Genomic DNA, 22,696 nt, shown 5'->3' on the forward strand with positions numbered 1-22,696 from the left:
CTTGCCTTGCCTTGCCTTGCCTTCTTAACCAGATGCTCCAAAGCGCTGCCAGCTCCAGGTCAGAAAGACGCATTTAGTTCAGAGTCCATGAGATGATAGGCAGAAAGGATTTTTTTATTAATTGATTTTAGTTGCCTCTGCGATGAACTCTTTGCGTAAAGTCTGTATTATCTGTACATGTGCACCAATCAAGGGTGTTAATTGTAACCTGTCAAATGACAGATGGGGTTTAAATTTTCCGGTCGTTTAACAAAATAATCGGTCAAATACGGAAAATATTCCGTTAACGCAACCTCTGTTTTGAACAGGCTGTGCTACTTTGCAAGGACTGTGAGCAGACAGTGGGTGTAATGAATGTGCTGTGTGATCATATCCCACCCCAGCCACAGTGAGAATCCGGAGGATGTTTTTAGTTATAACCAGGGAGGACATGGCACGAGTCACCGCCACATACAGCAGGTTCCACTCATCATCTGGAATCTTAGCTGCGGAGGTAAGCGACACGAGCGCAATCAGCAGGACAGCTCATCATAAAATGTTAATTTTTTCCAAAAGAAAAGAATGTGTGTGTGTGTGTGTGTGTGTGAGGGGGAAGGAAACGTACAAAAAGAGAAGTCTTGAATGCGGCACAAGTTGTGGCCAGAAGCAGGGACGGTGACGAAATCATCGGTGACGATCACAGTGTCAAACTCCAGACCTTTGGCCTTGTGGACAGTTCCAACAATAAAGTCTGAGTGCAGAGAAAATAAGGCTTAAGACAATTAATCAGATTAATCGATTATTGAAATAATCGTCAACTAATTTAGTAATCGATTAGTCGCTTACTGGAGTATACAGACTCTAAAACATGCCATTTGTTGAAAGAACACCACATACTATTACTGCATTCTAGACAATTAAATGTTTATTTTCTTACTTAAAGGAATCAAGTAATTTATTTTCTTAGATTTTCTTTTTTATTATTTTAATATTGTATAAAATAAGCTTAAGTGGTTAAAAGAAACATTTGCAGTGTACCTTTTAAAAAAAAACCTGATTAATCGTCAGAATAACCGATTACTAAAATAGTCGTTAGTTGCAGAATTAAAATATTTGCTAAAACAATGAAGGAAAAATGGACAGATGCAAGTTCTGCACATTTTCAATAGTTTGTTTTTAATTTCCATAAGGCTGAATGGAAAAACAGAAACAGCACGTCGTCCTTCAAATGATACGCCGTGACAATAAAAACCTCCTACAGGATTTCCACATCACAAAAGACGCTTGGATCAGCCAACCATCTAAAACCCTCCGCTTCCTTCGTCCAGACCATGACCTTTTATCATCTGGCATCAGCTTTACTCTAATCACAACTTAAGTAAATCAAGCTGCAGGGTCGCAAAGTGGCTACTTTTCTGGAAAAAACAGCCGTCGCCGTCTTCTCCGGGTTGGAGTCGGCGTATACCTGCTTGGTGGAAGTCGGTCTCTGCGCACGCCTTGAGTCGGGCCACCAGCTCTGGGATGCGCTCTCTGTATTTCTCCACGATGCTGAGCTTCCCGTCCAGCTCCTTGTCTTCGGTTTGGATGATGTACTCCTTAAAGGTCAAGTAGGGGTCCCTCTTGCTTGAGAAAAACGTCCGGATGAGGGGGTCTTTGATGGCTGACAGGACATCAGAAGGTAAACATTTACTCTCACATCGCCTTGTAAAAGCATTCATACCTACAAGTCATTTTTTTGTTTTCTTTTGTAAACCCACAAACTTCAAAGTATTTAACAGTCTTTAAACAGTATTTATTGTCTGTAATCTAAAGTACTGAGAAAGAAACTGAGAAAGAAAACCATTTATGGTTTCCTTATCTGTCGCGTCAAGCAATGAGTCATTCAATTGTATCATAACTTAAAATTAGTTTGGTTATTTCCATTCTGATGAGTCATATTTATTAAAGGGCAATTTTGTTTTCAGAGACATCATTTATTTCATCTGTAGTTCAGGTTGTGTGTGGTTTCTAGTTCCATTTTATTTATGGTTTTTGACTGTTGTGTTTTATTTTAGATTTTTCAAAATGTCTTCCAGTTCCAGTGTTAAGTGTCAAAATTAAAGTTCACTTTCAGAGGGCAAACGTATCAACACATTGCTTGAAAATGGTCTCAAAATGGCAATATTGTCATTTATCGCAATCATTAGTGGGACAATTTATCACCCGGCAAAAGTCTTCAGTCTGGTGCTTTAGTCTCAACAGGTCCTTCGTATGAGGGATAATTTTAATGTTTGGATGCTGCGCCCTCCGGTTTATTTTCTCTCTACTACAGTACGAATCAGTGTTTTTGAAATGTTCTTCGACATTATTTGCTGTTTTTTAAAATTATAATACCCAAGTAAATCAAACTTATTCATCAGCTTGAAAAGATTTGTTCATTTTTTTGTAGGACTGGACACTCACCTCTTCTTTTGGATTCCTGCCCCCCATGAGTCATCAGATGGTAGATGTCCATGATCTTCTCCAGCCCAATGTTTTTGACTCCCTGTCAGACGGAAGTGAAAGTTTACACTGACCACTTTTCTTTTCGATTTTAAATCCTCTGTGGGTGTAAACACTCACGCCGATGAAGTGGATCCGGCACTGCTGGTTGGCGTCCGTAAGCTGGACGGCGCCCTTAAAGACGCCCAGGTTACACCGAGACAGGACGCCGATTTTCCCCCGGTTGCAGCTCTCGCCTTTCTTCATGGCCTCCAGGGCTTTTTCTGCCGTCTCATCACACACACCACCTGGAAAATTAACAGTAGAATCTGATCAAAACACCCATCTTTAAAGGTACACTGTGTAGACTAAGGGTGCGTTCACACTGCAGCCTGAAGTGACTCAATTCTGATTTTTTTGCCGGGGCCGTTCACACTGCCAGTAAATGCGACCTGTATGCGTTCTGCAGTGTGAACAGGCAAACGACCTGAAGTGTCCCGCATGCGCAGTAGAGGGCGCAATAGCGTCAGCGTTCTAAGTGTTCTGCCAACTGCCATAAAAAGAAGAAGTGCTCAGTGTTTGCGTAAGTAAACATGGAGGCTAACGGTGGAGCTTAGCTTACATATTTCAAGTTGTTGTCCGGCCAGAGCAGCATATTGACAACTTAATCCTCATATAATCCCGTCATGGTTGTTTTTCTTCCCACTTGCGCTTATCAGGACGCATAATAGTGAGATTTGTTGAGAATCAGTGACGTTCAGTTCGGATGAAGACGACCTGAACGTTAGGTCGCATTTGAATCGGATACGTATCGGATATGGGTCAGATTCGAAAAAGAATCCGACCTGTGCTGTTCACACTGCCATGAAAAGATCGGATACAGGTCACATTACGTCAAAAAAATCGGAATTGAGTCACTTCAGGCTGCAGTGTGAACGCACCCTAATTAATCCATCCATCGTTTTTATAATTGATAAAATGACAGATGAAAATTCTGGCAGAACCTTTGAATTTAAACAGTAAAATAGGCTGAATATGGACAAGAAAATGTGCTAATTTATGTCTGGAAAGTATGAAGTTTGGTAATAAAAAATGTAAACCGGTTGCCAACTAAAATCTGTTCAAATATAGAATAATGTTGGTTTTTGTAACCCTTTGCATTAAGAAAACCATAAAATATGCAAAAAACAAAAACAAAACAATATGATGCATTGAGAGATTTTTTCTATCATAGTATGTATCACACATTTCCAAGTTTCCCTTTTAATGAAAAAATTAAAAAAATTGAAGGGTTTCAAACTATGTACAATACTGACCAAAAGCCTGTTTTCAGGAAAATTTAGTAAAAAATAAGGTTTGTAACGATTAATCGTGATTAATCATGTTGCAGCATAATTAATCATATTTAATCATGATGCAACGCGATTAATCATGATTAACATTTTTAAATCTCCTCTTAAGCACCTTTTGCTATCAAATTATTAATCAGTAAGGCTGAAAAATAGTTAACAGATTAGTCCTATACTGTCAGTCATTTTAGGAAATAAAATGTTTATCTTCTTACTTCATAAAGGACTTGAAGTATTTGATTATTTTCGTCTCTTGACATATTTCTAATATTGCATCAACTAAGCATAAGTGATTATAAATGCAAAATCTGCAGAATGTGGCAATTTTCTTTATCCAATTAACAGATTAATCGTCAGAATCGTCGATCACTAAAATAACTGTTAGTTGCAGTTTTAAGTAAAAGCCTAAAACAAACTTCTGTTAAAGACGACCCTCTGCCGCTCTTACTTTTCTGCATTCCTCCAACCAGAATCTTCTTGACCCCCTTGCAGACTTTCAGGATGGCTGCGCCCACGAAGGCGATCTCCGCTCCGAACCGAAAGCTCTGGACCAAAAACACACAGCGTGATTTGATGCTTTTCAGCTGCAAAACGCTAAAGATGAGTAAACTTTTTTAAAAAGTGTGTGAGTTATCTTTAATTAGAAAACCAGTTAACATGGCCGCTCATCAGATTCACATGTTTTCTAAATAAACAAGTTAAAGTCAGTCTTAGTAACACTTCATCCTCAGGGGTTGAAGATAAAACTTTCTAAATAGTCAGACTAATTTGTGATCTACACACTTATCCTACACCTGAATTTTTATATTAGGCAAAAAAAATCTGAGTAAATATAAAAGCAGTTTGTAAATATTTGAGGAAAAAATATAATGGCCACCATTTTTATAAACTTGCTTTCGAGATATTCACACCCATTGAATCACAAACCTTGTATTATAACCAAACTGGTTGGATCGAGTCATTAAATTTTCAGCAATTATCATCATCATTGTTTAAAGAATAAAATTGTACACATGGGACTGGAATCAGAAAAGTTTTCATCCATTGGAATCAGTGCAAATCCTGCCAAACCCATAGGGGGCAGTGTAGCACAAAGATAAAATATAGGTCAGCCAATCAGATTGCTTCAAAAACAACTTCCTGTTAAGAATTAAAATGGCAACGAGGTTCAATTATATAAGCTGAACTACTTTTAGATAGCACATTTGAATATAAAGCTAATAAAATACAAGGCGATGTCGACTGGGAATCGTGTAAGTATGTGAATTACATTGGGGCATTATTTGTCAGACTGTAATGCGTAGGACCTCAAATATCCATTTTGGTCAGAATTCTTCTAAATAACTTTTTATGTGGATGAATGACCAAATGTAGAAAAACGTTTTGTTTTCCCAGATATCCGGCTACAGCAGAGTACATCTAAATAAACAGATGATTTAGATCATTTCTGAAGACAACTGGTTGCAATCTAAAGTGAACAAAGTACTAGCTACACGATTAAAAGTTTTACTCTAAGAAAACAAAAAGAAGACACAGTTTCCCCTCCACCATTATGCTCTAGTCTGAGTCAATCTGAGTGTATGATGAGAAGAGCCAGACTGTTAGCTTGTACCTGAGTGAGGTAGAAGATGTGTGTGTGGTGAACCGCACGCAGGGCGTTGACTGCTCCTTTGAAGGTGTAGATCTGCTGGTGGGGGTCTCCCACCAGGATCTTCCCGCAGTGCTGGGCCAGCAGCACATCCATGATGGCTGACCGGAGGAACAGAGCTCTTAAAAACACGGGCCAAACCGGGCGACCATGAGGCCATGTGCCATTGAATCCACAGTACCTGGTGTGCAGTCCTGAGCCTCGTCGATAAAAATGGCGTCATATCGTTCCGTCAGGCAGGGCTTTGGGTCTCTGAGCTGCCACAGCTTCAGGTAACCTAGGCAACAAAGAGTCCAGTTTTAACCTGAGCTGTTTTAGCTTCCACACATTTCCGCTGTGGACGCCGTACCGTCGTGAGGCATGTAGTAGGCCTGCTTTGATTTCTCTCTGACGTCCTTCATTTTGTTCCAGATGCCCTTTGCCTCGGCGATAAAAAACTAGAAGTACAAAAGAAAACGTTAACACTTTGTCACGGATGTATTCACCAGGAGAGCGAAAGCGGTGGAAGTGTCTACCTGTTGCTCGTCAGGGTCTATGATCTTCCTGCGGCCCTTGCAGATTGCGTAGTCGTAGGGGACGTGCTGGGGCCCGATGGTTTGGTCCGCCGAGGCCATGAAGGTGTTCAGAATGGTGGCCACCACTTTGGCCCTGCTGTAGCCTCCAGCTCCAGGAGTCAGGGCGAGGTTGATGGAGAACGGCTTCACGTTGAAGGTGAGCTTCTCGTGAGTTTTATATCTGCGACGAAGAGCGCGACAGTGGAGTCAGAAAGTGACGCCTTTCTACACAAGACCAAGACAACCGAATCCGGTTAACGAACGTGCAGCAGCAACCTGCCGCCTCCTGAACAGGTTCCTCACCTCCTCCCGACTTCGCTGTAGGCCAAGGAGTGGGCCGTCTTGCAGTCCACGTTGGGAGGGAAGCGCCGTCGGGCCTCGGAGGCCACCGAGTTGTTAAACGCCACGTAGAGGAAGCGGAGGTGCGGACGCTGAGCGGCGTATCTCACCAACGTGGTCGTCTTCCCCGTGCCTGTGTCACACAGAGAAAAGACAAAAACAGTATTGAGACTAGGAGAGGACTACAGACTGGGCTGAAAACTTTTTGTTTTTAAGTCTTGATTCTATTCTGATTTAGCAAACTTATTTTAAGAGTTAATATTTAGGTTTAGCTTGAACACTAGTGTGTAGGATGATATTTCAACAGTGAATCAAGCTTCATTATAATAGTTCTGCTGCTCTAAGGACAACATACTGTAGGACTGAACCAAAGGAGAAAGGTCGCCCCCTGGTGTCAAAGTGCCAAACAAATCAAAGGGCAGAAACTACAGCAGTGTTGGAACCATGTTCTTAACTTGTGGTATTAAAAAGCCAAACCTTTTTAAATTATTATTTTCTTCTGGCTTATTTGTCACCAATTACTTTCCTGACTGGATAATATATGAACCAAATGGTCTAAACCAGGGGCCCCCAAAGTCGGTCCTCGAGGTCCGGCATCCTGCATGTTTTAGTTCTCTCCCTGGTGGTAGAAACAACCTGTTCAGTATGTCTATGTTCTTCTTAGGCCTTCTAACAAGCCATCATTTGATCCAGGTGATCAAATGATAAATAAACCTGGGAGAGAACTAAAACATGCAGGATGCCGACCCTGGAGAACCGACATCCCTGGTCTAAACTAACGCAACACGCAATTCCATTGTAAATGTGTGGAAAAAACTTTGTCAATGGTCTCGCAAATGTCAAAAAGGCAAAATTTTGCACTCGCAGCGTTTCCATTAAATAAGAAATGAAATTAAAATCACATGTGAATAAGTTTGTTCAGGCTATAAGCCCAGTTTGTGCCAGTGGCAACATCCGGTTGTTGATCATGTGACTTGTGTGAGGCGAAAAAAATGTTTCCCTTGGAGTTTTATGAAATAAACCCCACCTCATCCTAGAACCAAAACATTTTTTTTAATTGGAAAATATATATATACTTTTTTCTAAACTGCCATGTTTCCATTAAGCAAATTTATTCTTGAAAATGTCAAATTGCATAGTCATATCATCAGGAAACTCAGCTACTTAAACCAACCCACTGTTGAAAAGCGGTGCTCTGTCATGATTGTCACATTACTGACATCTTTACTTCAGATGCCTGCAGCTAAGATTGAAAAAGTCAAACAGCAGAGGTCTGCAACGCTCAGAAACGATACCTGCAAACGCTACTATCTTGACCACGTGGTCGTCCTGGATGTCGTGGCTCAGGATCTCCTGCTGTTCTCTCGTGAGATGAATCTGAGGGAGTCTATCGCCAACACACAAAGACAAGACGGAAACTCTTAAAACCCTCTTGAGATTTCACAGAAACAAGTTAGGACAGAGTTTGAATTTCATTAATAGGTTCCTTTGTGCATGTTTGGAGATTCTTTTGCAAATTTCACTGTAGTAAAAATTAAAAAAGAGAAGACTGTCGGGGATTATTTATTGGTGCTGATTGGATAGGCAGTTTAACTTATCGGACCGATACTCATGCTAAAATAAATCACTAAAACCAGCCGACACAGATGTTGATGCCCATATATTGTGCAACAACAGTTAGAATTATTATTATTATTATATACTTCATATTTAAGTGCTAATAAAAGCCAGAGTCCTTTGGACTCACCCGTTCTGGTTAGAATTGGTACAAAATGGACCGTTTTCCAGCAAGTAAAGAACGTAGTAGATGTTGTAGTGTAACCTGAGAAGGGGAGAGAAAAAAAACAAAAAAAACATTGTGAGGCTGAGCAGAACCACATCTGAACATCAACATCACCACCTGCTAGTCTCACCTGTAGCTAATCTTGATTTTGTTCCTCTCCAAAGCGAGCAGCATCATGGCCATGTGGCTCAGATACTCTGTGATGGTGGTCAGCGACATGCAGCGGGAGAGCAGAGAGACCAAGGCCTGCACGTCGCCCACGCTCTCACTCAGGACCAATATGACCGCCATGGCTGCGTACGGGTTGGGACCCTAGAGGTCAGACAGAAACCTTGCCAGTCGGGTTCACAGCGTAAAGATCTAAACCGGCTCCTGAACCTGCGACGGAGTCGTACCTCAATGCCAAGGGGGAGAAACTTCTGGATGTCAGGAATCCGAAGCCTGATGGTGGCTTCGGCCTGAGGGAAGAGCCTGTGTTTCTTCACGCAGCTCAGGACGTCGTCTGGCTTCACGCGCTCGCCGACTTTATGCTGAGCCATTAGCCTGAACAACAACAAAAAAAAAAAAAAATATATAAAAAATACTGGAACACCTGTGTAAGACCTGCCACAGTTGATCCCAAACGACACTGAAGGGGGAGACTTACACCACGAGGTTTCGGATGCTGTGCTCTGAAGGTGCAGGGCAGGTGATGTTACTGTTTTTCAGAGTGGAGCAGACCTCCAGCACCGTCTCCTTCTCTTTCATCATGTAGCGGAAGTATTGCTTCTTGAAAGGCACAAACTGAGAAACGGAGCGGCGGAACGTTTAGCAAGTTTTTTGGGAGTAGAATCTATAAAACATGCTAGTAAGTTTAAAGGACGGCATTGGTGTGTTTTCCAGGCACATGGTGCCATTTTATAGCACAATAAAGTAAGAATGTTACATTCAGTTGTAATAAAAATGCTCTATATATCTAATATGAATTAAAAGAAATTTTGCTTTGTAATTTAACACTTTGAAATTGGGCCTCTGTCTCTTAAAGAAACTCCACCTTCAGGAAGTCATCACAGCATGGCTCCTCATTTAACCCGGTAACGGTTTTACCAGCAGTTGATGAGCACAGCATGAGCTCAGTGCCACCAGGTGTTGCTAATTGCTGCTGGCTAGTCTGAAAGAGTTGAGTGGGGGAGTCATAGGGAAGGGCTGGTCTGTGAGGTGAAAGGTCAGAAGCTACAGCCCAGAGGAGGAGCTTAAACTGCCTTGCTGCTGAAATGTGACTTGACAATAAGAGAACCTGGTGCTGCCGGTTCAGGTTCGGGTCGGTCGGTCTCACCTTCGGGTCCAGAACGATGTTCCTCCAGCGATGGCACACCAGGCAGACGTTGCGATAAAGGTCGGCTGCGGGAACCAGACACAGCACCTCCCTCAGCACCTCCTCCGGGAGGTCGTCCACGCAGCCCTGCGGGCGCAGCAGAACCTTGTCGCTGCTCAGGAGTCCAAAGTGGACGTCAGGAAGAGGCTCCACCTCCCCTTCCTCCTCCTCAAAGTCGTCAAAGTCCTCGTCGTCTCCGAACATCTCCGCCGTCATTCCCTCCAGATAGTCCGCCTCTAGCAGTCGGGCCTCGGCGGAGGAAACCTTCTCTGGCAACATTTCAGCAGCTAACAGACTGTCGTCGTCAATCTCGTCCTCGGCGATGACCTCGGCTGCAGTCGGGTTGGCCAACAAGCTAACGTCATCATCGTCCTCCTCCTCCTCGTCATCCTCGAATACGACCCCTGGCCCCGCTCTGTGCGTTGATGTGGAGGGCATGGCGGAGGATTTGTGCGGACTGGAGCTGATAACTTTTGTTACGGAGAAAAAGTCATGAATAGCCTTCTGCTGCCCAGATGGACTTCCTAAAACAAACGGACCTAAAAAATGATAGAAAAGAGTAGAGAACTTCAATTTTTTTATTTTTTTTGTGAGAGTCACATAATTAGGTGAAATAAAAATATACGGCTCAATACAAGGGTCAGTATTTATGTGTAGTTTTGCAAACAGTCTCTCTTAGAGGTGGGGCTGGGTGACGAATCTTAAAAAAAATAAAATCTCAAACGTTTCATGCTAGATCCAATTTTAATCTTTTATTTTCTCGTTTTCTTTTACTAAAAGTAAACGTTACACATGACCAAAATTATTTTGAAAAAGCAGCTTTTATTTCAATCACCTCTTGCTTTAGTTGTGCGACAGAGTATAAGGGCCAGGCTATGAGAATCTCTGGTTAATTACTAGAATATAGTCATAATGTTATCAGAACAAAGACACTGATTCACCAGAAACGTCTTGAAATTATATCAAAGGCCAGCTACAAAGAAACAAGATGGCCGTCCTGGCATCACTCTGAGCTATAGAAACACACTGGCAAAAATAAATAAATAAAAAAATCCAAAAATTTTATTGTCCAAAACGCAAAAATTTGATTAATCCCAAAAATCAATTTATTGTCCCTCTTTACTTACTGGATATTTGTGCTATTTTGTCAATGTTTGAAACCTCAGCAGTTTATTTATACAGTTTGAAGACAATAAAGTTAAATTCACAAACAGGGAAGGCAAGAACAGATTCGGTTCAATCAAAAGATTTTCCTAAAAGGAACTTGACTGTAGCAATTCATTAATTTTTTTTCCCTTTTTTTTTTACCACCACTGTTTATTGATCCCCATATCTGTTCCACATGGTCATAGTTTGGAGTGCATTACCTTTCCGCCGTTGCTTTGTGGGGGTTCTGGGGTAAAGGCCCCAGTTGGGGTCTCGCCTGCCCCGCGCTGCGTTGCGTCTGGTCAGAGCGTCTGTGCCGTCTTCTCTGCGCTGCAGTTCGTCACATTCCTGCGCATTCAGGTGCTTCCTTTTGGCTCTCCCTGGAAACACAAATGCGGTAATTAAGAAGTAAACAGAACACTTTCCAACACAAAAGTTCAGATGTATTCTGTGACATCATACTGGTCAGTCAGGAATTTTATAAATTGGTTCAACAAGGGAGACAGTTTCCTTAGATACAACAGGGCATTAGGGACTTTCTAGAGTAAATGGAGGAGTACATTTTTGACAAAAAAGCGAGAAATTCTGAGATTAATTTAAAATATTTACAAAAATAACATTATAAGAAAATGTATAATTTTGATACAGTCGTGTTGCGACTTCTTCCTCTCAGTCACAGGCATTTATTCCGGATCCTTTACACAGTCAGATGTTGTTCTGACCCTGGATCTACACTTACTTTTTCAGATTCCTATTTCTTAAATTTATCCCTTCAGTCTAAGAGGATTTCCAAGATTTGGTTTTAAATGTCTGACTTTATAAACTCAGTAAATGTTAAAGTTTACTGTACAATGTCCGGAAATTTTGTTTCAAATGTATGCCTTTAATCATGGAAAACTAGTTTTATTGTCATAACTTTGCAGCTTTTAGACATTAGAGAGTATCCATGTTTTTTTTTGTAAATATGTGGAATTAATCTAAAACTTATTTTTCCGCCTCCCACTCATGGTCAATTTTTGTTATTTAATTGTTTTCTCTTTTAATCTATAAAGGTCCTAATTACTCCATTCTACTTAAATATTCTTGTCAAGAGCTTCAGTTCTTTTTTTGTATTTTACTTCCACAGAACAGGTTTAAACATCTCTGTTGTTGCTCTCAAAAGTGTGCAAACTGCTGTTTTAAATTTGGGGACTTAAAAAAATGAAACCATGACAGATTATGTTGACAGTTATTTTAACTTTAACAAAGCAAACCCTGTGTTTTTTTATCATTCAAAAACTGGTTTATTAAGGAGTAAATGTAACCTGGTTGCAACAGTGGGCATAGTATTAAATTCATTCTTTGTTGAAGCAACTTTTCCATCAGTTTCAGCATTTACCATACGCTCCCTCTGTTTCTGTCACTCATAGAAACCATCTTTTGATAACAGCATCTGCCTTCGTTAAAAGCACCAGTTCCAGAGGAAAAAGTAACCACAGATCATAATGCTGCCATCACCATGTTACAGAGTTACTACGGTTTTCTTTCTGCTTCTGTTCCAAACCTTTCATCCAGTTTTTGTCAGGATAACAGGTACGAGAAAGGAAACCAGACACAGATCTTTCCAAGTAAACTTTGCAGTGTATTTTGGTGGATCCCAAACCAGAAGAGACTCTAGAGAAAGTTCTGTCTGTCCCAGGGGTCTCATCAGAACCACCTCAACTGGGCCTTTGGATCCAGAGGGGTAGGTAACTTTTTCTCTCTCTAACCAGTCTGTGTCAGCGAAATACTGAGACCAATGTTACTTGTAGCGCTTAAAACAAGAACATAGACTGTTGTCCAGCCCACAACAGATGGACAGAAAACTTTCCAGCCTTAAAGAAACATGTAAGACAATATTTTGAAACAATCTCTTTTAATTTTCTTAGTGAAACTCACCTTTAACAGCCACCTCCATCTTGATAGCCAATACATGCGTCGCTTCGTAACAAAAGCAACAACACTCAAACCGTCTGGTACTCGGTTAACTTCTACGGTTGCTAAATAAAAATGCTAGTTTATTTCTCTTCCTGCTGTGACATTTTCTCTCCCTGCTTTTATACTGCTTAGAGAAACCAGTTTTAAAAAGTAAAAAATGGTGTCTTCGTTGCTGTTGAAACGGAAAGCTAAAGATTTACATCTAGTTTTAAGAAGCGTCCTGCTTTCAAACATTCTGCAAAATCCAAGCAAACGTTCGGTGGCGTCACTGCCACATGATTGGTCAGTTTGTTCTTCCTTGAATTCTATTGTTATGTGGAAAAAGCGTCCCACTTGTTCAGAATCGCCACCTGCTGGAAGGTTGGGATTTGGAACTGGAGTGTCTTTTTTTTTAAACTGATGTAGTCTTTTAAGTATTCTGAAAACAATTACACGTAACCTCACTGAGGTGTTAAAAAACATTCTTATTTATTAGGCCATAAATACATTTATAAATACATAGAAAAGTGTTGTGTGAAAAACTCATTTGCCATGGAAGTAGCTCAAAATAGTTGCTTTCTTTATGAATTTATTAGAGTTTTACATCGTAATTGAGTAATTTTGACTCACTCTTCTTTACAATGTGACTTTAATTCAGGTTTGCACGGACTCAGCATTTCAATCAGGTTGAGGTATAACTGCCTCCACCAAAACTAGCTTAGATAAAACACACTTCCACCACCACTCACCACTTTGATAGCTGGGATGCTGTGTTTGGTTTCTGGGAAAACATGGCGCTGTGCATAATATATGTGAGGGGTAATTTTCTACATTTACAAGGAAATATAGTCTTATGCTTTTATTCTGAAAACAAAGATGTTTACTTCCGCGTGTATCCTTTTGAACTTGACACGCCTTCTCGATGGTCCAAGAGTCTATTTCTATTTAAGTGATACTGTAGGCTGTACTGCGCATGATCGAGATAACAGGCGAATGAGGTCGCTGTCATAATATAGCACATGGAAAACTTATTGATATTTTTAGTGAACTGTTCCATAATAGAAAAAAAATACGGTAGATAATAAGAGAGGCAAGATTATTTCTCTGACTTTTCCTTTCAAACTCTGGCAAAAGTAATACTACTGCGATGTTTTCATGAACACACATTACAATTAGGAATAATGAGACAATTTACACTCAATAGTCACTTTATTGGGTACACCTCTTCAATCGCTTAAACACTAATAGTGAATCAGCCAATCACATGACAGCAACCCAAATCATTTAAGATCTATCACAATCCACGTCTTCACCGTCAAGTACAAGGAAATTGCATCTCGGTGTAAATGATCTACCCATGCTATGATTTAAAAACAGTCACTAAATACCAAATACACAAAAACTGATAAATATTATATAAATAAAACTGATATATTTTGAGTCATGATTGTTCATAGTGCAATTAATCACTATAATTAGAATTGCACAGATTAGTAAGAAAAGGCACTAAAGGCTCATAGATGGGTGATTATTGCAATGGCTTTTGGCATTCATGCCGTCTTTCCCCACTCTAGTTGTTTGCACTTTTTTAATATTAGGAAAAATACTACTTATTTACAGGGGCTTTAAAAAAAATATTGACGTCATCCTGTAAGCAACTGTTAAAAGCAAACTGGACAAGATCAAAGAAAACTGTAAAAAGTAAACAGTCAGTCTTGACAGCAAAGTCCAACAAAAATGAGCTGAAGTTGTACTGAAGTGTTGAAACAAGACAAATCAAAACAGATTTTAAAGCATTTCTGCTTTTTAGGAAATCAAGAAATTAGCGCAAGTAGTCTCAAAATGTTTACAAAAATTTTCAATTGTCATCCGTTTTCAAACTGTAACACGTGAATCCAAAATTCTCCAGCGAAGGCTAACGTCACAAAGTCTGAATCGTCGTCTTCAGTAGATTAAGACTCTCCAGTTCCAGTTTCACCTCGTTTGAACTGTAAATAACAGAGAAAAGCAGGTTTGCATGTGCAGCATCTACTCACACAATTCTCTCTGTAAGCAATTACAGTAAGAACTTACATTACCAAGGAACTAAGCATCTGCCCCATTCCTGTTTTTGCTTTTTTTGTGATAACTTCAGTGATGATCAAACAAATAAACAATAAATGATACTCAAAGTTCCGATGTTTTTGTTAAACGTGAACAGGGCCTTTGTGATCTCTCTGGCTGGAGGAGGTTTTCACCTTGGGGCTTTCTCATGGATGCCATTCCATTCAGTCGGTTCCGTTGCTGAATCATGAACTCTGACCTTAACTGAGACATGCAAGGTCTGAGGTGTTTTAGATGTTGTTCAGCATTTTGTTGGAACCTCCTGGATGAGTTGTTGACATGCTCCAGGAGTAATCTTTGGCTCCTGGGAAGGTTCACCGTTCCATGTTTTCTCCCTTAGCGGACGATGGCTCTCCCTACCTCTGTAATCCTTTTGAGATGATAGACTTTGTTTCTTATCTTTCTTTGGACTGGGGGCTTTTTAATGTCTTTGGGTTTATTACATGTGGTCAGATGTATTCTTGATTCTAAAAAACCTAGTTGTGAAAGGTAGAAGAAGGTTTAACACAAGTCCAAGTTGAACCTTTAACCTCAATAAGTGAAATCATTATTTGAATTTTTTTTTGTATTTCCTCAGTTAATTTTGATATTAAAATGTGTTTGATGACCTCAAACCCTGAAGAAACTTTTGAGGGCAGATACTTTTTTTTTTCACAACACTGTAAGACTTCAATCAAGAAGAGTTGGAACTTACCGCATTTTTCAGCAGGTTTCCGGATTTAACAAAGATGCTTGGTTTCTTGAAGGCCAGTTTGTGTGACTCGGTGTTGCTCTGCAGCTGAGACGCCGGTTTGGTCTGGGCGGCGGCCGATGGGAGCGACGACGGCTGTGACAGCGAATGGGACTGGGGCTGTAGGTTGCTCTGGCTTGGGGTGTAAGGCATTGATGAAGTGTAAGGTTGGGTTGGGATGTAGGGCTGTGAGGGTGTGTACGTTTGGGAGGGGGTGAAGCTTTGAGGTGGGGTGTAGGCTTGGGAGGGAGTGTAGGGTTGAGAAGATGTGAACGGCTGAGATGGAGTGTAAGTTTGAGACGGTGTGTAAGACTGAGGCAGTGAGAAGCTCGGCGTGCTTGTGAAGGGCTGCGTGTGTGAAAAAGATGAAGACAGTGGGGTGGGGTCCAGCAGGGTAGGCGGTGGAGGGGGAGGGAAGCTATCATCGTCGGGGGACCCCGGGCCTCCGAGCTCGTAGTGCCTCTTCCTGAGCTCCCCAAGGCGGACTCGCTCCTGATCCAGCTGGTTCTCAAGCTGCAGCACTTTGACCTGACAGGTTCAGACAGAACAAAGTTCTCAATCATCCACTTAACCTCTGCAGCTCTGACAATTAATCCACAGGCTGCAAAAACACAAAATGTTACCAAGTGTTTTTGGTCTAGTTTCTAGTTCTTAGTACACTTGAAATAAGACAAAACTAACTTACTTTTCAGCAAGTTATAATAAGTCACTTTAAGCAGATAATTCCTTAATATCGACAGAAAAAGTACTACTTCCACTTGCAGATTATTTCACTTGTAACATGGGAACAATGTCTCATTATAAGTGAATAAATCTGCCATTAGTTTGGCTCGTATAAAAAGTTTTTATTTCTTTACAGCTATTCATCTGTTGCTGAATTCACTGTTTTTCAGTAAATGATTTTTGTCATTTAAGCTTCAGCTGTGAACTCTCAAACTTAAAGAAGGATTTTTTAAAAACATTCTTATATGTGTTTTCAGCCACTAAGGTCTGGTGTCCTTTATGTTTTAGATGAAGAACAATATAAGTCATCACTAAACCTCTTGACAACTTTAATGACAAGCATAGGAGCTTATTCCACTATTTCATTCAGGCATGTCAGGGACAGCACTATGTGTTGACAGAAGGTTCTCCTTCCATTAAGCGTCTGCAAGAAAAACTGTATTTTTCCTCAGATGTCTAACCTGAGCTTCCATTTCCTCTTTCTTGAGTTTGATTAAAGACATGCCAGAGAAGTCCATCACACCTGCAAAGACAAAAAAAGTTAAATGTGAACGTGTCAGACTAAACTGGATCAACAAATAGACTGAGGTTACGAAGCCATTGTTTTTTTTCCCTAAGCTGTTTCTCTGACCGTGGTCGGAGATCTGCTGCTGTCCGTGCTTGGTGGAGGTGACGACTACGGCGGCCATGTCATTCACATGGCGAGAGGCCTGCTGCAGCGTGTACAGCTTCTTGTTGTTGCGATCAGCCTTCACCTGGAACGACAGCAACATTTAGTGCTAAATCCTCAGAAAACATGCTACGACTTTCATTTTAGTCCCTGCTGATGTGGTCTTCAACTACAGATGTGCACAAAGAACTAGGCTGATTATCGGAACCTTGTGGGTCAAAAACGCAAAGATCCGATCTCTTTCTGATCAGTCAACGCAGCATATCTGAGTTGCTGCCGGGCTGAGCTGACAACAATCTTCTGTGTGGAAGCTGTTACTGTGTGATGAAGACTGAAATGTAAGCTGGATTTTTTGGGTCTAGTGGTCTTTATTTGAAAGTTGCTCAGACAGGAAGATAGGTAACGAAAGGAGGGGGAAGACATGTGGCAAACATCTCCAGGCCGGGAATCGAACCTGCAACGGCCGTGTCAAGGACTAAGGCCTCTCTGTGTGTGGGCTGTGCTTAACCCCTGTACCACCTCAGGACCCCAAATAAGCTGTTTTCAGTGTTTGTTAGGTTTGAAAATGAAGTTAGAGCCAGGCAAAGAAGTAAGACGCAAAGGAGTCTGCTTTGACGTCTATGCATCATGCAGGCTGCCAGGGAGCGAGAGAGAGCAAGACAGAAAACCTATCCAGAGTACACACTGGCTGCTCTCTTTTATTCCCTTCAGCTTTCAGCCTCTGTCTGTCATGGAATGAGCCGAGTTCAGAAAAGATGTTTTAGTTTCAGTAGCAACACTGAAGTTTCTGGAAACAGTTTGAGTCGTCTCACCTCCAAATATAAATAAATAATGACCGTTAATGGCAAATAAACTGGAAAAAAGTGTTTAATGTGTGTTTTTAAATCTACATTTAGATTTATTTTATGTTATCTTACAGATCTCAGCATCTCTATTTAAAGTTAAAAGCGTATCTTTCAGAGATGGATGTTTTTTAAAATGTCAAAACTTTTAACTCGAGTTTGTACCTTGGACGCAGCAACCAGCTGTGCGGTGCTTGCGGCGATCTCATGGGACGAGGCAATGAGCTCCTCATAAAATCCTTTTTCTCCCACAACCCGGTCAGCCGAGTCTCTGGAAGCAAACAGGTGACCGCGGGAAACCGAGTCAGCAGAGAATTCTTCACACGTTTCTGTAACCTTTAATGCTCATTTCTGAATCGGCAGATCATCCTCACAGCAGCTGAGTGGCTCCCCAGCCCACAGCTTTGGACGCTGAGATGAATCCTTCAGTCCACCGAGAGTTTTTGGCGTAGAACTCAGTGACAGTCGCCGCCCCCTGCAGGCGAAGTGAGAACATAGCCGTTTAAACGTTTCAGATGGAAAAGCATCACTTTATATTTCATACAGCATCAATTTACATCAAATCAAATGTGAGAAATATTTAGTAAAAAAAATAAAATTAAAGATTTTTTGTTGTCATAAATTTATAAAAGAAGTTAAGATCTAAGGTTATTTGTAAGATTAGAAATCAGATGCCACAGATTAAACATTTTAAAGATTAAAGATTTTATTTGCCAATGATTTTCGTTATGAAGAACCAAAACAGACAGGAGATGTTTGAAGATAAGAAAACTTCATTTCATTTTCAAAAGTTACAACAAAATGAGAAAAATACATTAAAACAACAAAATAAAACAAGCCTTAACTTTTGAAATACTAAAAATAATTAAATGCTAAACTTAAGGAGATCTGTTTCTCCGCAGAGAAATTGATTTATTGTAAAATTAAAAATTTTCAAATAAGTTGTGTAAATTTTATCTATTGTTTAATCTATTGTTTGCATTTATTGTGATTGTCACAATAAAATAAGATTTTATCGAGCTCTTTGGGGTAATGTACGGTCTTTTAACCTTGAGCAACTTTTTAGCTTAATTCAAGTTTTATATTTATTTAGTTTTTTCAACTTTTGTCTATATTAAGGAGTAAATTATTCTGAAGAAAGTTAATAAATGAAACAACAAATACACTTTTTTTTTACCTTAAATAAGCTATCTTGAAAAAACTGATCAAAACAAAGAAGAAAATAAATGTAGAGTAAAATTTTATATGAATCTTCTCACAAGTAACAGGTGAAATAAACTAATTACATTTATTCAGTCAGTACATGAAATAGTTTTTTTTCTTTAAGCTTTTCTATTCCAATCAGTGATGTTTGATTTAATCTGAATAATAATTATCTCCAGGTTACAATACAGAAATATGAGGCAGTGAGGGGAGCTTGAAGAACCAGATTTGGTCTATTTGTTGAAAAAAAAAAAACAAACATCATATCTAGCCTGTTTTCTTACATTTCAGACCATTTCTTACTAAACTTTCATGAGGCGAGAAGCCTTTCTCAGATTTTTCTCTCAAAATGAACCGGCCTCCTTTCAGTTAAAAAAAATAAAGACATAAAAGAAGAGAGAAATGTGTTCAGTAGGTATCTATAGAAAGTCTGGCTTTAAGGTTTCTCTCCAACTCACCCTGCCTCCTTCCACGATGTCTTTCTGTAAGTCGGTAGCAGCCGTGACCAGGATGTGAACAGCCTGAACGTGATAAAAAAAAAACAACATCCTGTTGGCATGTTTTCGTTAAACTGAGTTTCCAACGAGCAGCTGGAGTCAGAGACTCGTTACCTTCATCAGATCTGAACAGGATCCCAGGATGCTGGGAGAAAAACAGACAGGTGACGTTGTTTTTTTAAACATTTACAACTTCAACTGATTTTATTCTTTCCTGATTGATTTTTTATTTGCTTAAAAATTATGATTATTATGAAGGAGGAAAACTTGTTTTTCTTTCTTACCTCTGGTTGACTTCCAGCTTCAGACCGGTGGTGTCTTTCTTTGCTTGGGACAGAATCTCCTAAAAGACACAAATGGAAACAGACAACTGATACATTTCCATAATCCATATTAAGATGTTGGAGTCCCATCAGATTCTACCAACTGATTTAACACTTAATCTTTTGATTAAATACTGAATACTCTGAATATGCTTTATTTCACGCTATAATCATTGTCCATACGTCCATCCGCAGCACAGCCTCCTCGATGGCGGTTGACGTAGCAACCATTTCTTTATCCACCATGCTTCCCAGCTCCTCCTTCAGCACGTCCTGTCCTTTGGGCCGCAGCTCCTGAACAACAAATGTATGGGTAAAGCCTTCAGCAGAGCTGCAGCAGCTCAATAGGAAAACAACAGAGATAAAAAAAGCTATGCTAATTTAATATGATGAGTGGACAAGGATCGTCTTATCCATAAAAATCATCAATAATTTCATGCTTACAAGGTAGTTTTCTTTAAATTTTAGTTTCAACTGCAGTAAAAGTCCCTCCTTTCACCTGTTACATGATCTAGTTACAAAAATAAAAACTTATCAAACTGATTGGAACGTGATGTTTTCTGTCCTTTTTCAGGTCAAAATCTTAAATGTATCACCTCGACTAGTTTAGCTGTGTTATAGTTCGTCATGGTTCTGGTATGAAGGTGTAGCAAGGGTTTTAAAAAAAGTGACAGTTTTATATCTGCAATTCTGATCAGATTTTGTGATTTCATTTGGCAGAAAGTTTTAACGTTTCGTCAAATTCTCAGATTTTCTCATTCTAAAATGAATTATGTGTACAAATAAATAACCCAATTACAAAAATTACAGATTCAGACAGAAGAAACATTTAGAAATACATATATATTTTGCAATATAAAACTTGTGAGCCTAATTGTTGCAGTAAAAGTACCTCCAGTGACAATATGGAGGGTTTACTGCGCATTCAGCTGAACTCCACATGGTGCAACAGGCTCAGCAGATATAAAATAACATGAAAACAACAAAACTGGTGTTCTAACAAGAAGTCTCACTTTAAGTTAAACTGTATCTGTCTGTTTTTGGTAGATGTTTGGCTGAAGCTGGGTGAAGTTACTCACATCTGAAATATGATATCCAATTAAATGTTACATCCAAGCTGTCCTTCCTCATCGTGACTTAGAAAAAACTGATGTAGTGATAACAACTGCGATTCAATATATCGCGCATCTCCACTAAGACCAATAAGTTTTCAGATTTGTCATTGTGTCTAACACTACAGTTGTTACCACAGCCTCATCAGAGCTGCACTAGTTTTGTTATTGTGATGAATCCCGTTGCCTCTCACCTGACCCATGGCGAGGATGCGCTGGACGGTGTAGCGGATGGCAGACGGGTTTGCTCGCTGTAAGTTGGCCTGAGATTTCAGGTCATTCAGGTACTGCAGGCAGTGGTTGGCACATTCCCGGCAGCTGTCCGTTAAACCTGGACGAGGGCAGAGAACGGCTGAGTGCACAGGAAGCAGCCTCAGAGAGGACCGCGGCGTCTGTAGAGCGTCTTACCGTTAGCGTGGTCGACGGGAGCCGAGTGCGACGTTGCCGAGCCGTTGACGATGGTGTCAGCGGCCAGGTGGGAAAACTGGGTGACGGCTCTCAGCAGGCCACTGGCGTCTGGAAAGCATCGGGAAAACAAGTCAGGCTCAACGTCCGAGGTCGACATGGAGGCTAACTGCGTGTGTCTGACTCACCGTTCCTGTTTCCCAGGTAGAACATGTGGCTCTGCTGCATTTTATCAATAGAACCCAGAGTGATTTCAGCTCGATTTATCAAATAATCTGGAAAGACAGGAGGGCAGGTGATTTATAGTGGTTCAAAAACACAAATGGACCTTTAAAGGTTTGAAGAAAGGGAGCATTTTATGTCTCTGTGATTTTAAATAGGGGTGTTACGATACCGATGCGATACAAATATGATGCAGATATGATACTGATACGATGCCGATAATGACCTGATACGATATCAGCAAGAATCATACACACTTTTATTACTTATTATTGCAGTGCAGAAAGTTAGAAAAGCTTGATCTAGTGATATTACTCAAACTGAATACAATAATTATGAGAACAACCTATGCATTTATTATTAATCAGTTGGTCTGCATGCCGGATGCAGGTGGATAAAAATGCTGGAGTGGATTAAATTCTGGTGTGAACTAAATAACAAAAAAGTGATTATGAGAAAGTTTTACAGTAAATATAGACCTCATTTCAATGGGGTTTACTCCTTTACTCTTGATTTTACCTGGTGAATCTGTTAATGCTGCATCAAACAACCAAACTCACCAAATATATTCCAGGCTGAGGCCTTGACTATGCAGTCCAATGCATAGTCTATGACTGGACTATGCAGTCCAATGCATAGACCAATGCATAGACTATAACTGCATAGTCAAGGCTGAGGCCTTGACTATGCAGTCAAGGCCTCAGCCTGTACATAAATAATTAGCCAGCATCTATTGCTACCAGGCAGCTCTTCACGATAAGCATATTGGATTTTGTGATTACGTGATACTGATAAGCTTGCAGCCCTATTATCGGATGTGTTTTAGTTTTTGTCCATGGTTATTTTTGTTTTTGCTACCTGGAGAACTGATGCAGCGGACATGTATGGGGTCGTCCAGTTTGGCCACGGCGTCCAGTATGATGCCCTCGGCCTCCACCACGGCACACTGCAGCAGACAGAACTGCTCGTCCTGCAGCTTCTGGGCCAGCTCGCCCTCCCGACAGGCCTGGGTCACAAAACACAAGCCTTATAGTCGCCAACCGAGTCAGAGCCACGGAGCGCAGCGAGGCGGACGCTGCGTCACCTGCTGCTGCATCTGAGAGCGTAGGCTTCCCAGCTCCATGCTGCTGCGCTGCCTCTCCTGCTCCAGGGTGCTGTGGTGGAGCAGAGCCTGCTGCCTCAGAGAGCTCAGCTCCGCCTCCTGGTCCCGGACCGAACGCAGCAGCGCATCCTTCTCCGCCTGCAGGCCGGCCAGCGTGCTGCTCAGCTGCGTGCCGCTCTAAAGACGGGAGGGAAGAAAAACACACACACACAAACAG

General features: G+C 40.7%; 2 protein-coding genes across 3 annotated transcripts in view; both read right to left on the reverse strand.

The window, feature by feature from the left end:
• Window positions 1-12,863, reverse strand: part of fbxo18 (F-box DNA helicase 1) — an 18,642-nt gene extending 5,779 nt beyond the window's left edge. The window contains exons 1-19 of the mRNA XM_007570841.2: window positions 12,530-12,863; window positions 10,834-10,992; window positions 9,428-10,005; window positions 8,759-8,895; window positions 8,508-8,655; window positions 8,243-8,424; window positions 8,077-8,151; window positions 7,625-7,716; window positions 6,294-6,462; window positions 5,952-6,171; window positions 5,786-5,873; window positions 5,618-5,713; window positions 5,401-5,537; window positions 4,237-4,333; window positions 2,581-2,747; window positions 2,422-2,503; window positions 1,445-1,639; window positions 605-730; window positions 379-485 (exon numbers count right to left, since the gene is read on the reverse strand). Of these exons, the coding sequence (XP_007570903.1) occupies window positions 379-485; window positions 605-730; window positions 1,445-1,639; window positions 2,422-2,503; window positions 2,581-2,747; window positions 4,237-4,333; window positions 5,401-5,537; window positions 5,618-5,713; window positions 5,786-5,873; window positions 5,952-6,171; window positions 6,294-6,462; window positions 7,625-7,716; window positions 8,077-8,151; window positions 8,243-8,424; window positions 8,508-8,655; window positions 8,759-8,895; window positions 9,428-10,005; window positions 10,834-10,992; window positions 12,530-12,548 (2,874 nt within the window). The 5' untranslated portion in view covers window positions 12,549-12,863. The remainder of the gene's footprint in view (window positions 1-378; window positions 486-604; window positions 731-1,444; window positions 1,640-2,421; window positions 2,504-2,580; window positions 2,748-4,236; window positions 4,334-5,400; window positions 5,538-5,617; window positions 5,714-5,785; window positions 5,874-5,951; window positions 6,172-6,293; window positions 6,463-7,624; window positions 7,717-8,076; window positions 8,152-8,242; window positions 8,425-8,507; window positions 8,656-8,758; window positions 8,896-9,427; window positions 10,006-10,833; window positions 10,993-12,529) is intronic.
• An 878-nt stretch (window positions 12,864-13,741) lies between these two features.
• The window catches only part of hip1r (huntingtin interacting protein 1 related), a 29,932-nt gene continuing 20,977 nt past the window's right edge, over window positions 13,742-22,696 (reverse strand). For both annotated transcript variants that reach the window (XM_007570844.2, XM_007570843.2), the window contains exons 19-33: window positions 22,462-22,656; window positions 22,236-22,383; window positions 21,344-21,430; window positions 21,159-21,266; window positions 20,945-21,081; window positions 19,822-19,932; window positions 19,600-19,658; window positions 19,430-19,460; window positions 19,277-19,339; window positions 17,990-18,090; window positions 17,781-17,886; window positions 16,735-16,858; window positions 16,565-16,626; window positions 15,345-15,908; window positions 13,742-14,535 (exon numbers count right to left, since the gene is read on the reverse strand). In XM_007570844.2, the coding sequence (XP_007570906.1) occupies window positions 14,500-14,535; window positions 15,345-15,908; window positions 16,565-16,626; window positions 16,735-16,858; window positions 17,781-17,886; window positions 17,990-18,090; window positions 19,277-19,339; window positions 19,430-19,460; window positions 19,600-19,658; window positions 19,822-19,932; window positions 20,945-21,081; window positions 21,159-21,266; window positions 21,344-21,430; window positions 22,236-22,383; window positions 22,462-22,656 (1,932 nt within the window). In that variant the 3' untranslated portion in view covers window positions 13,742-14,499. The remainder of the gene's footprint in view (window positions 14,536-15,344; window positions 15,909-16,564; window positions 16,627-16,734; window positions 16,859-17,780; window positions 17,887-17,989; window positions 18,091-19,276; window positions 19,340-19,429; window positions 19,461-19,599; window positions 19,659-19,821; window positions 19,933-20,944; window positions 21,082-21,158; window positions 21,267-21,343; window positions 21,431-22,235; window positions 22,384-22,461; window positions 22,657-22,696) is intronic.

The sequence above is a fragment of the Poecilia formosa genome, unplaced genomic scaffold (assembly GCF_000485575.1).
Source record: "Poecilia formosa unplaced genomic scaffold, Poecilia_formosa-5.1.2 Scaffold269, whole genome shotgun sequence".
Taxonomy (NCBI): Eukaryota; Metazoa; Chordata; class Actinopteri; order Cyprinodontiformes; family Poeciliidae; genus Poecilia; species Poecilia formosa.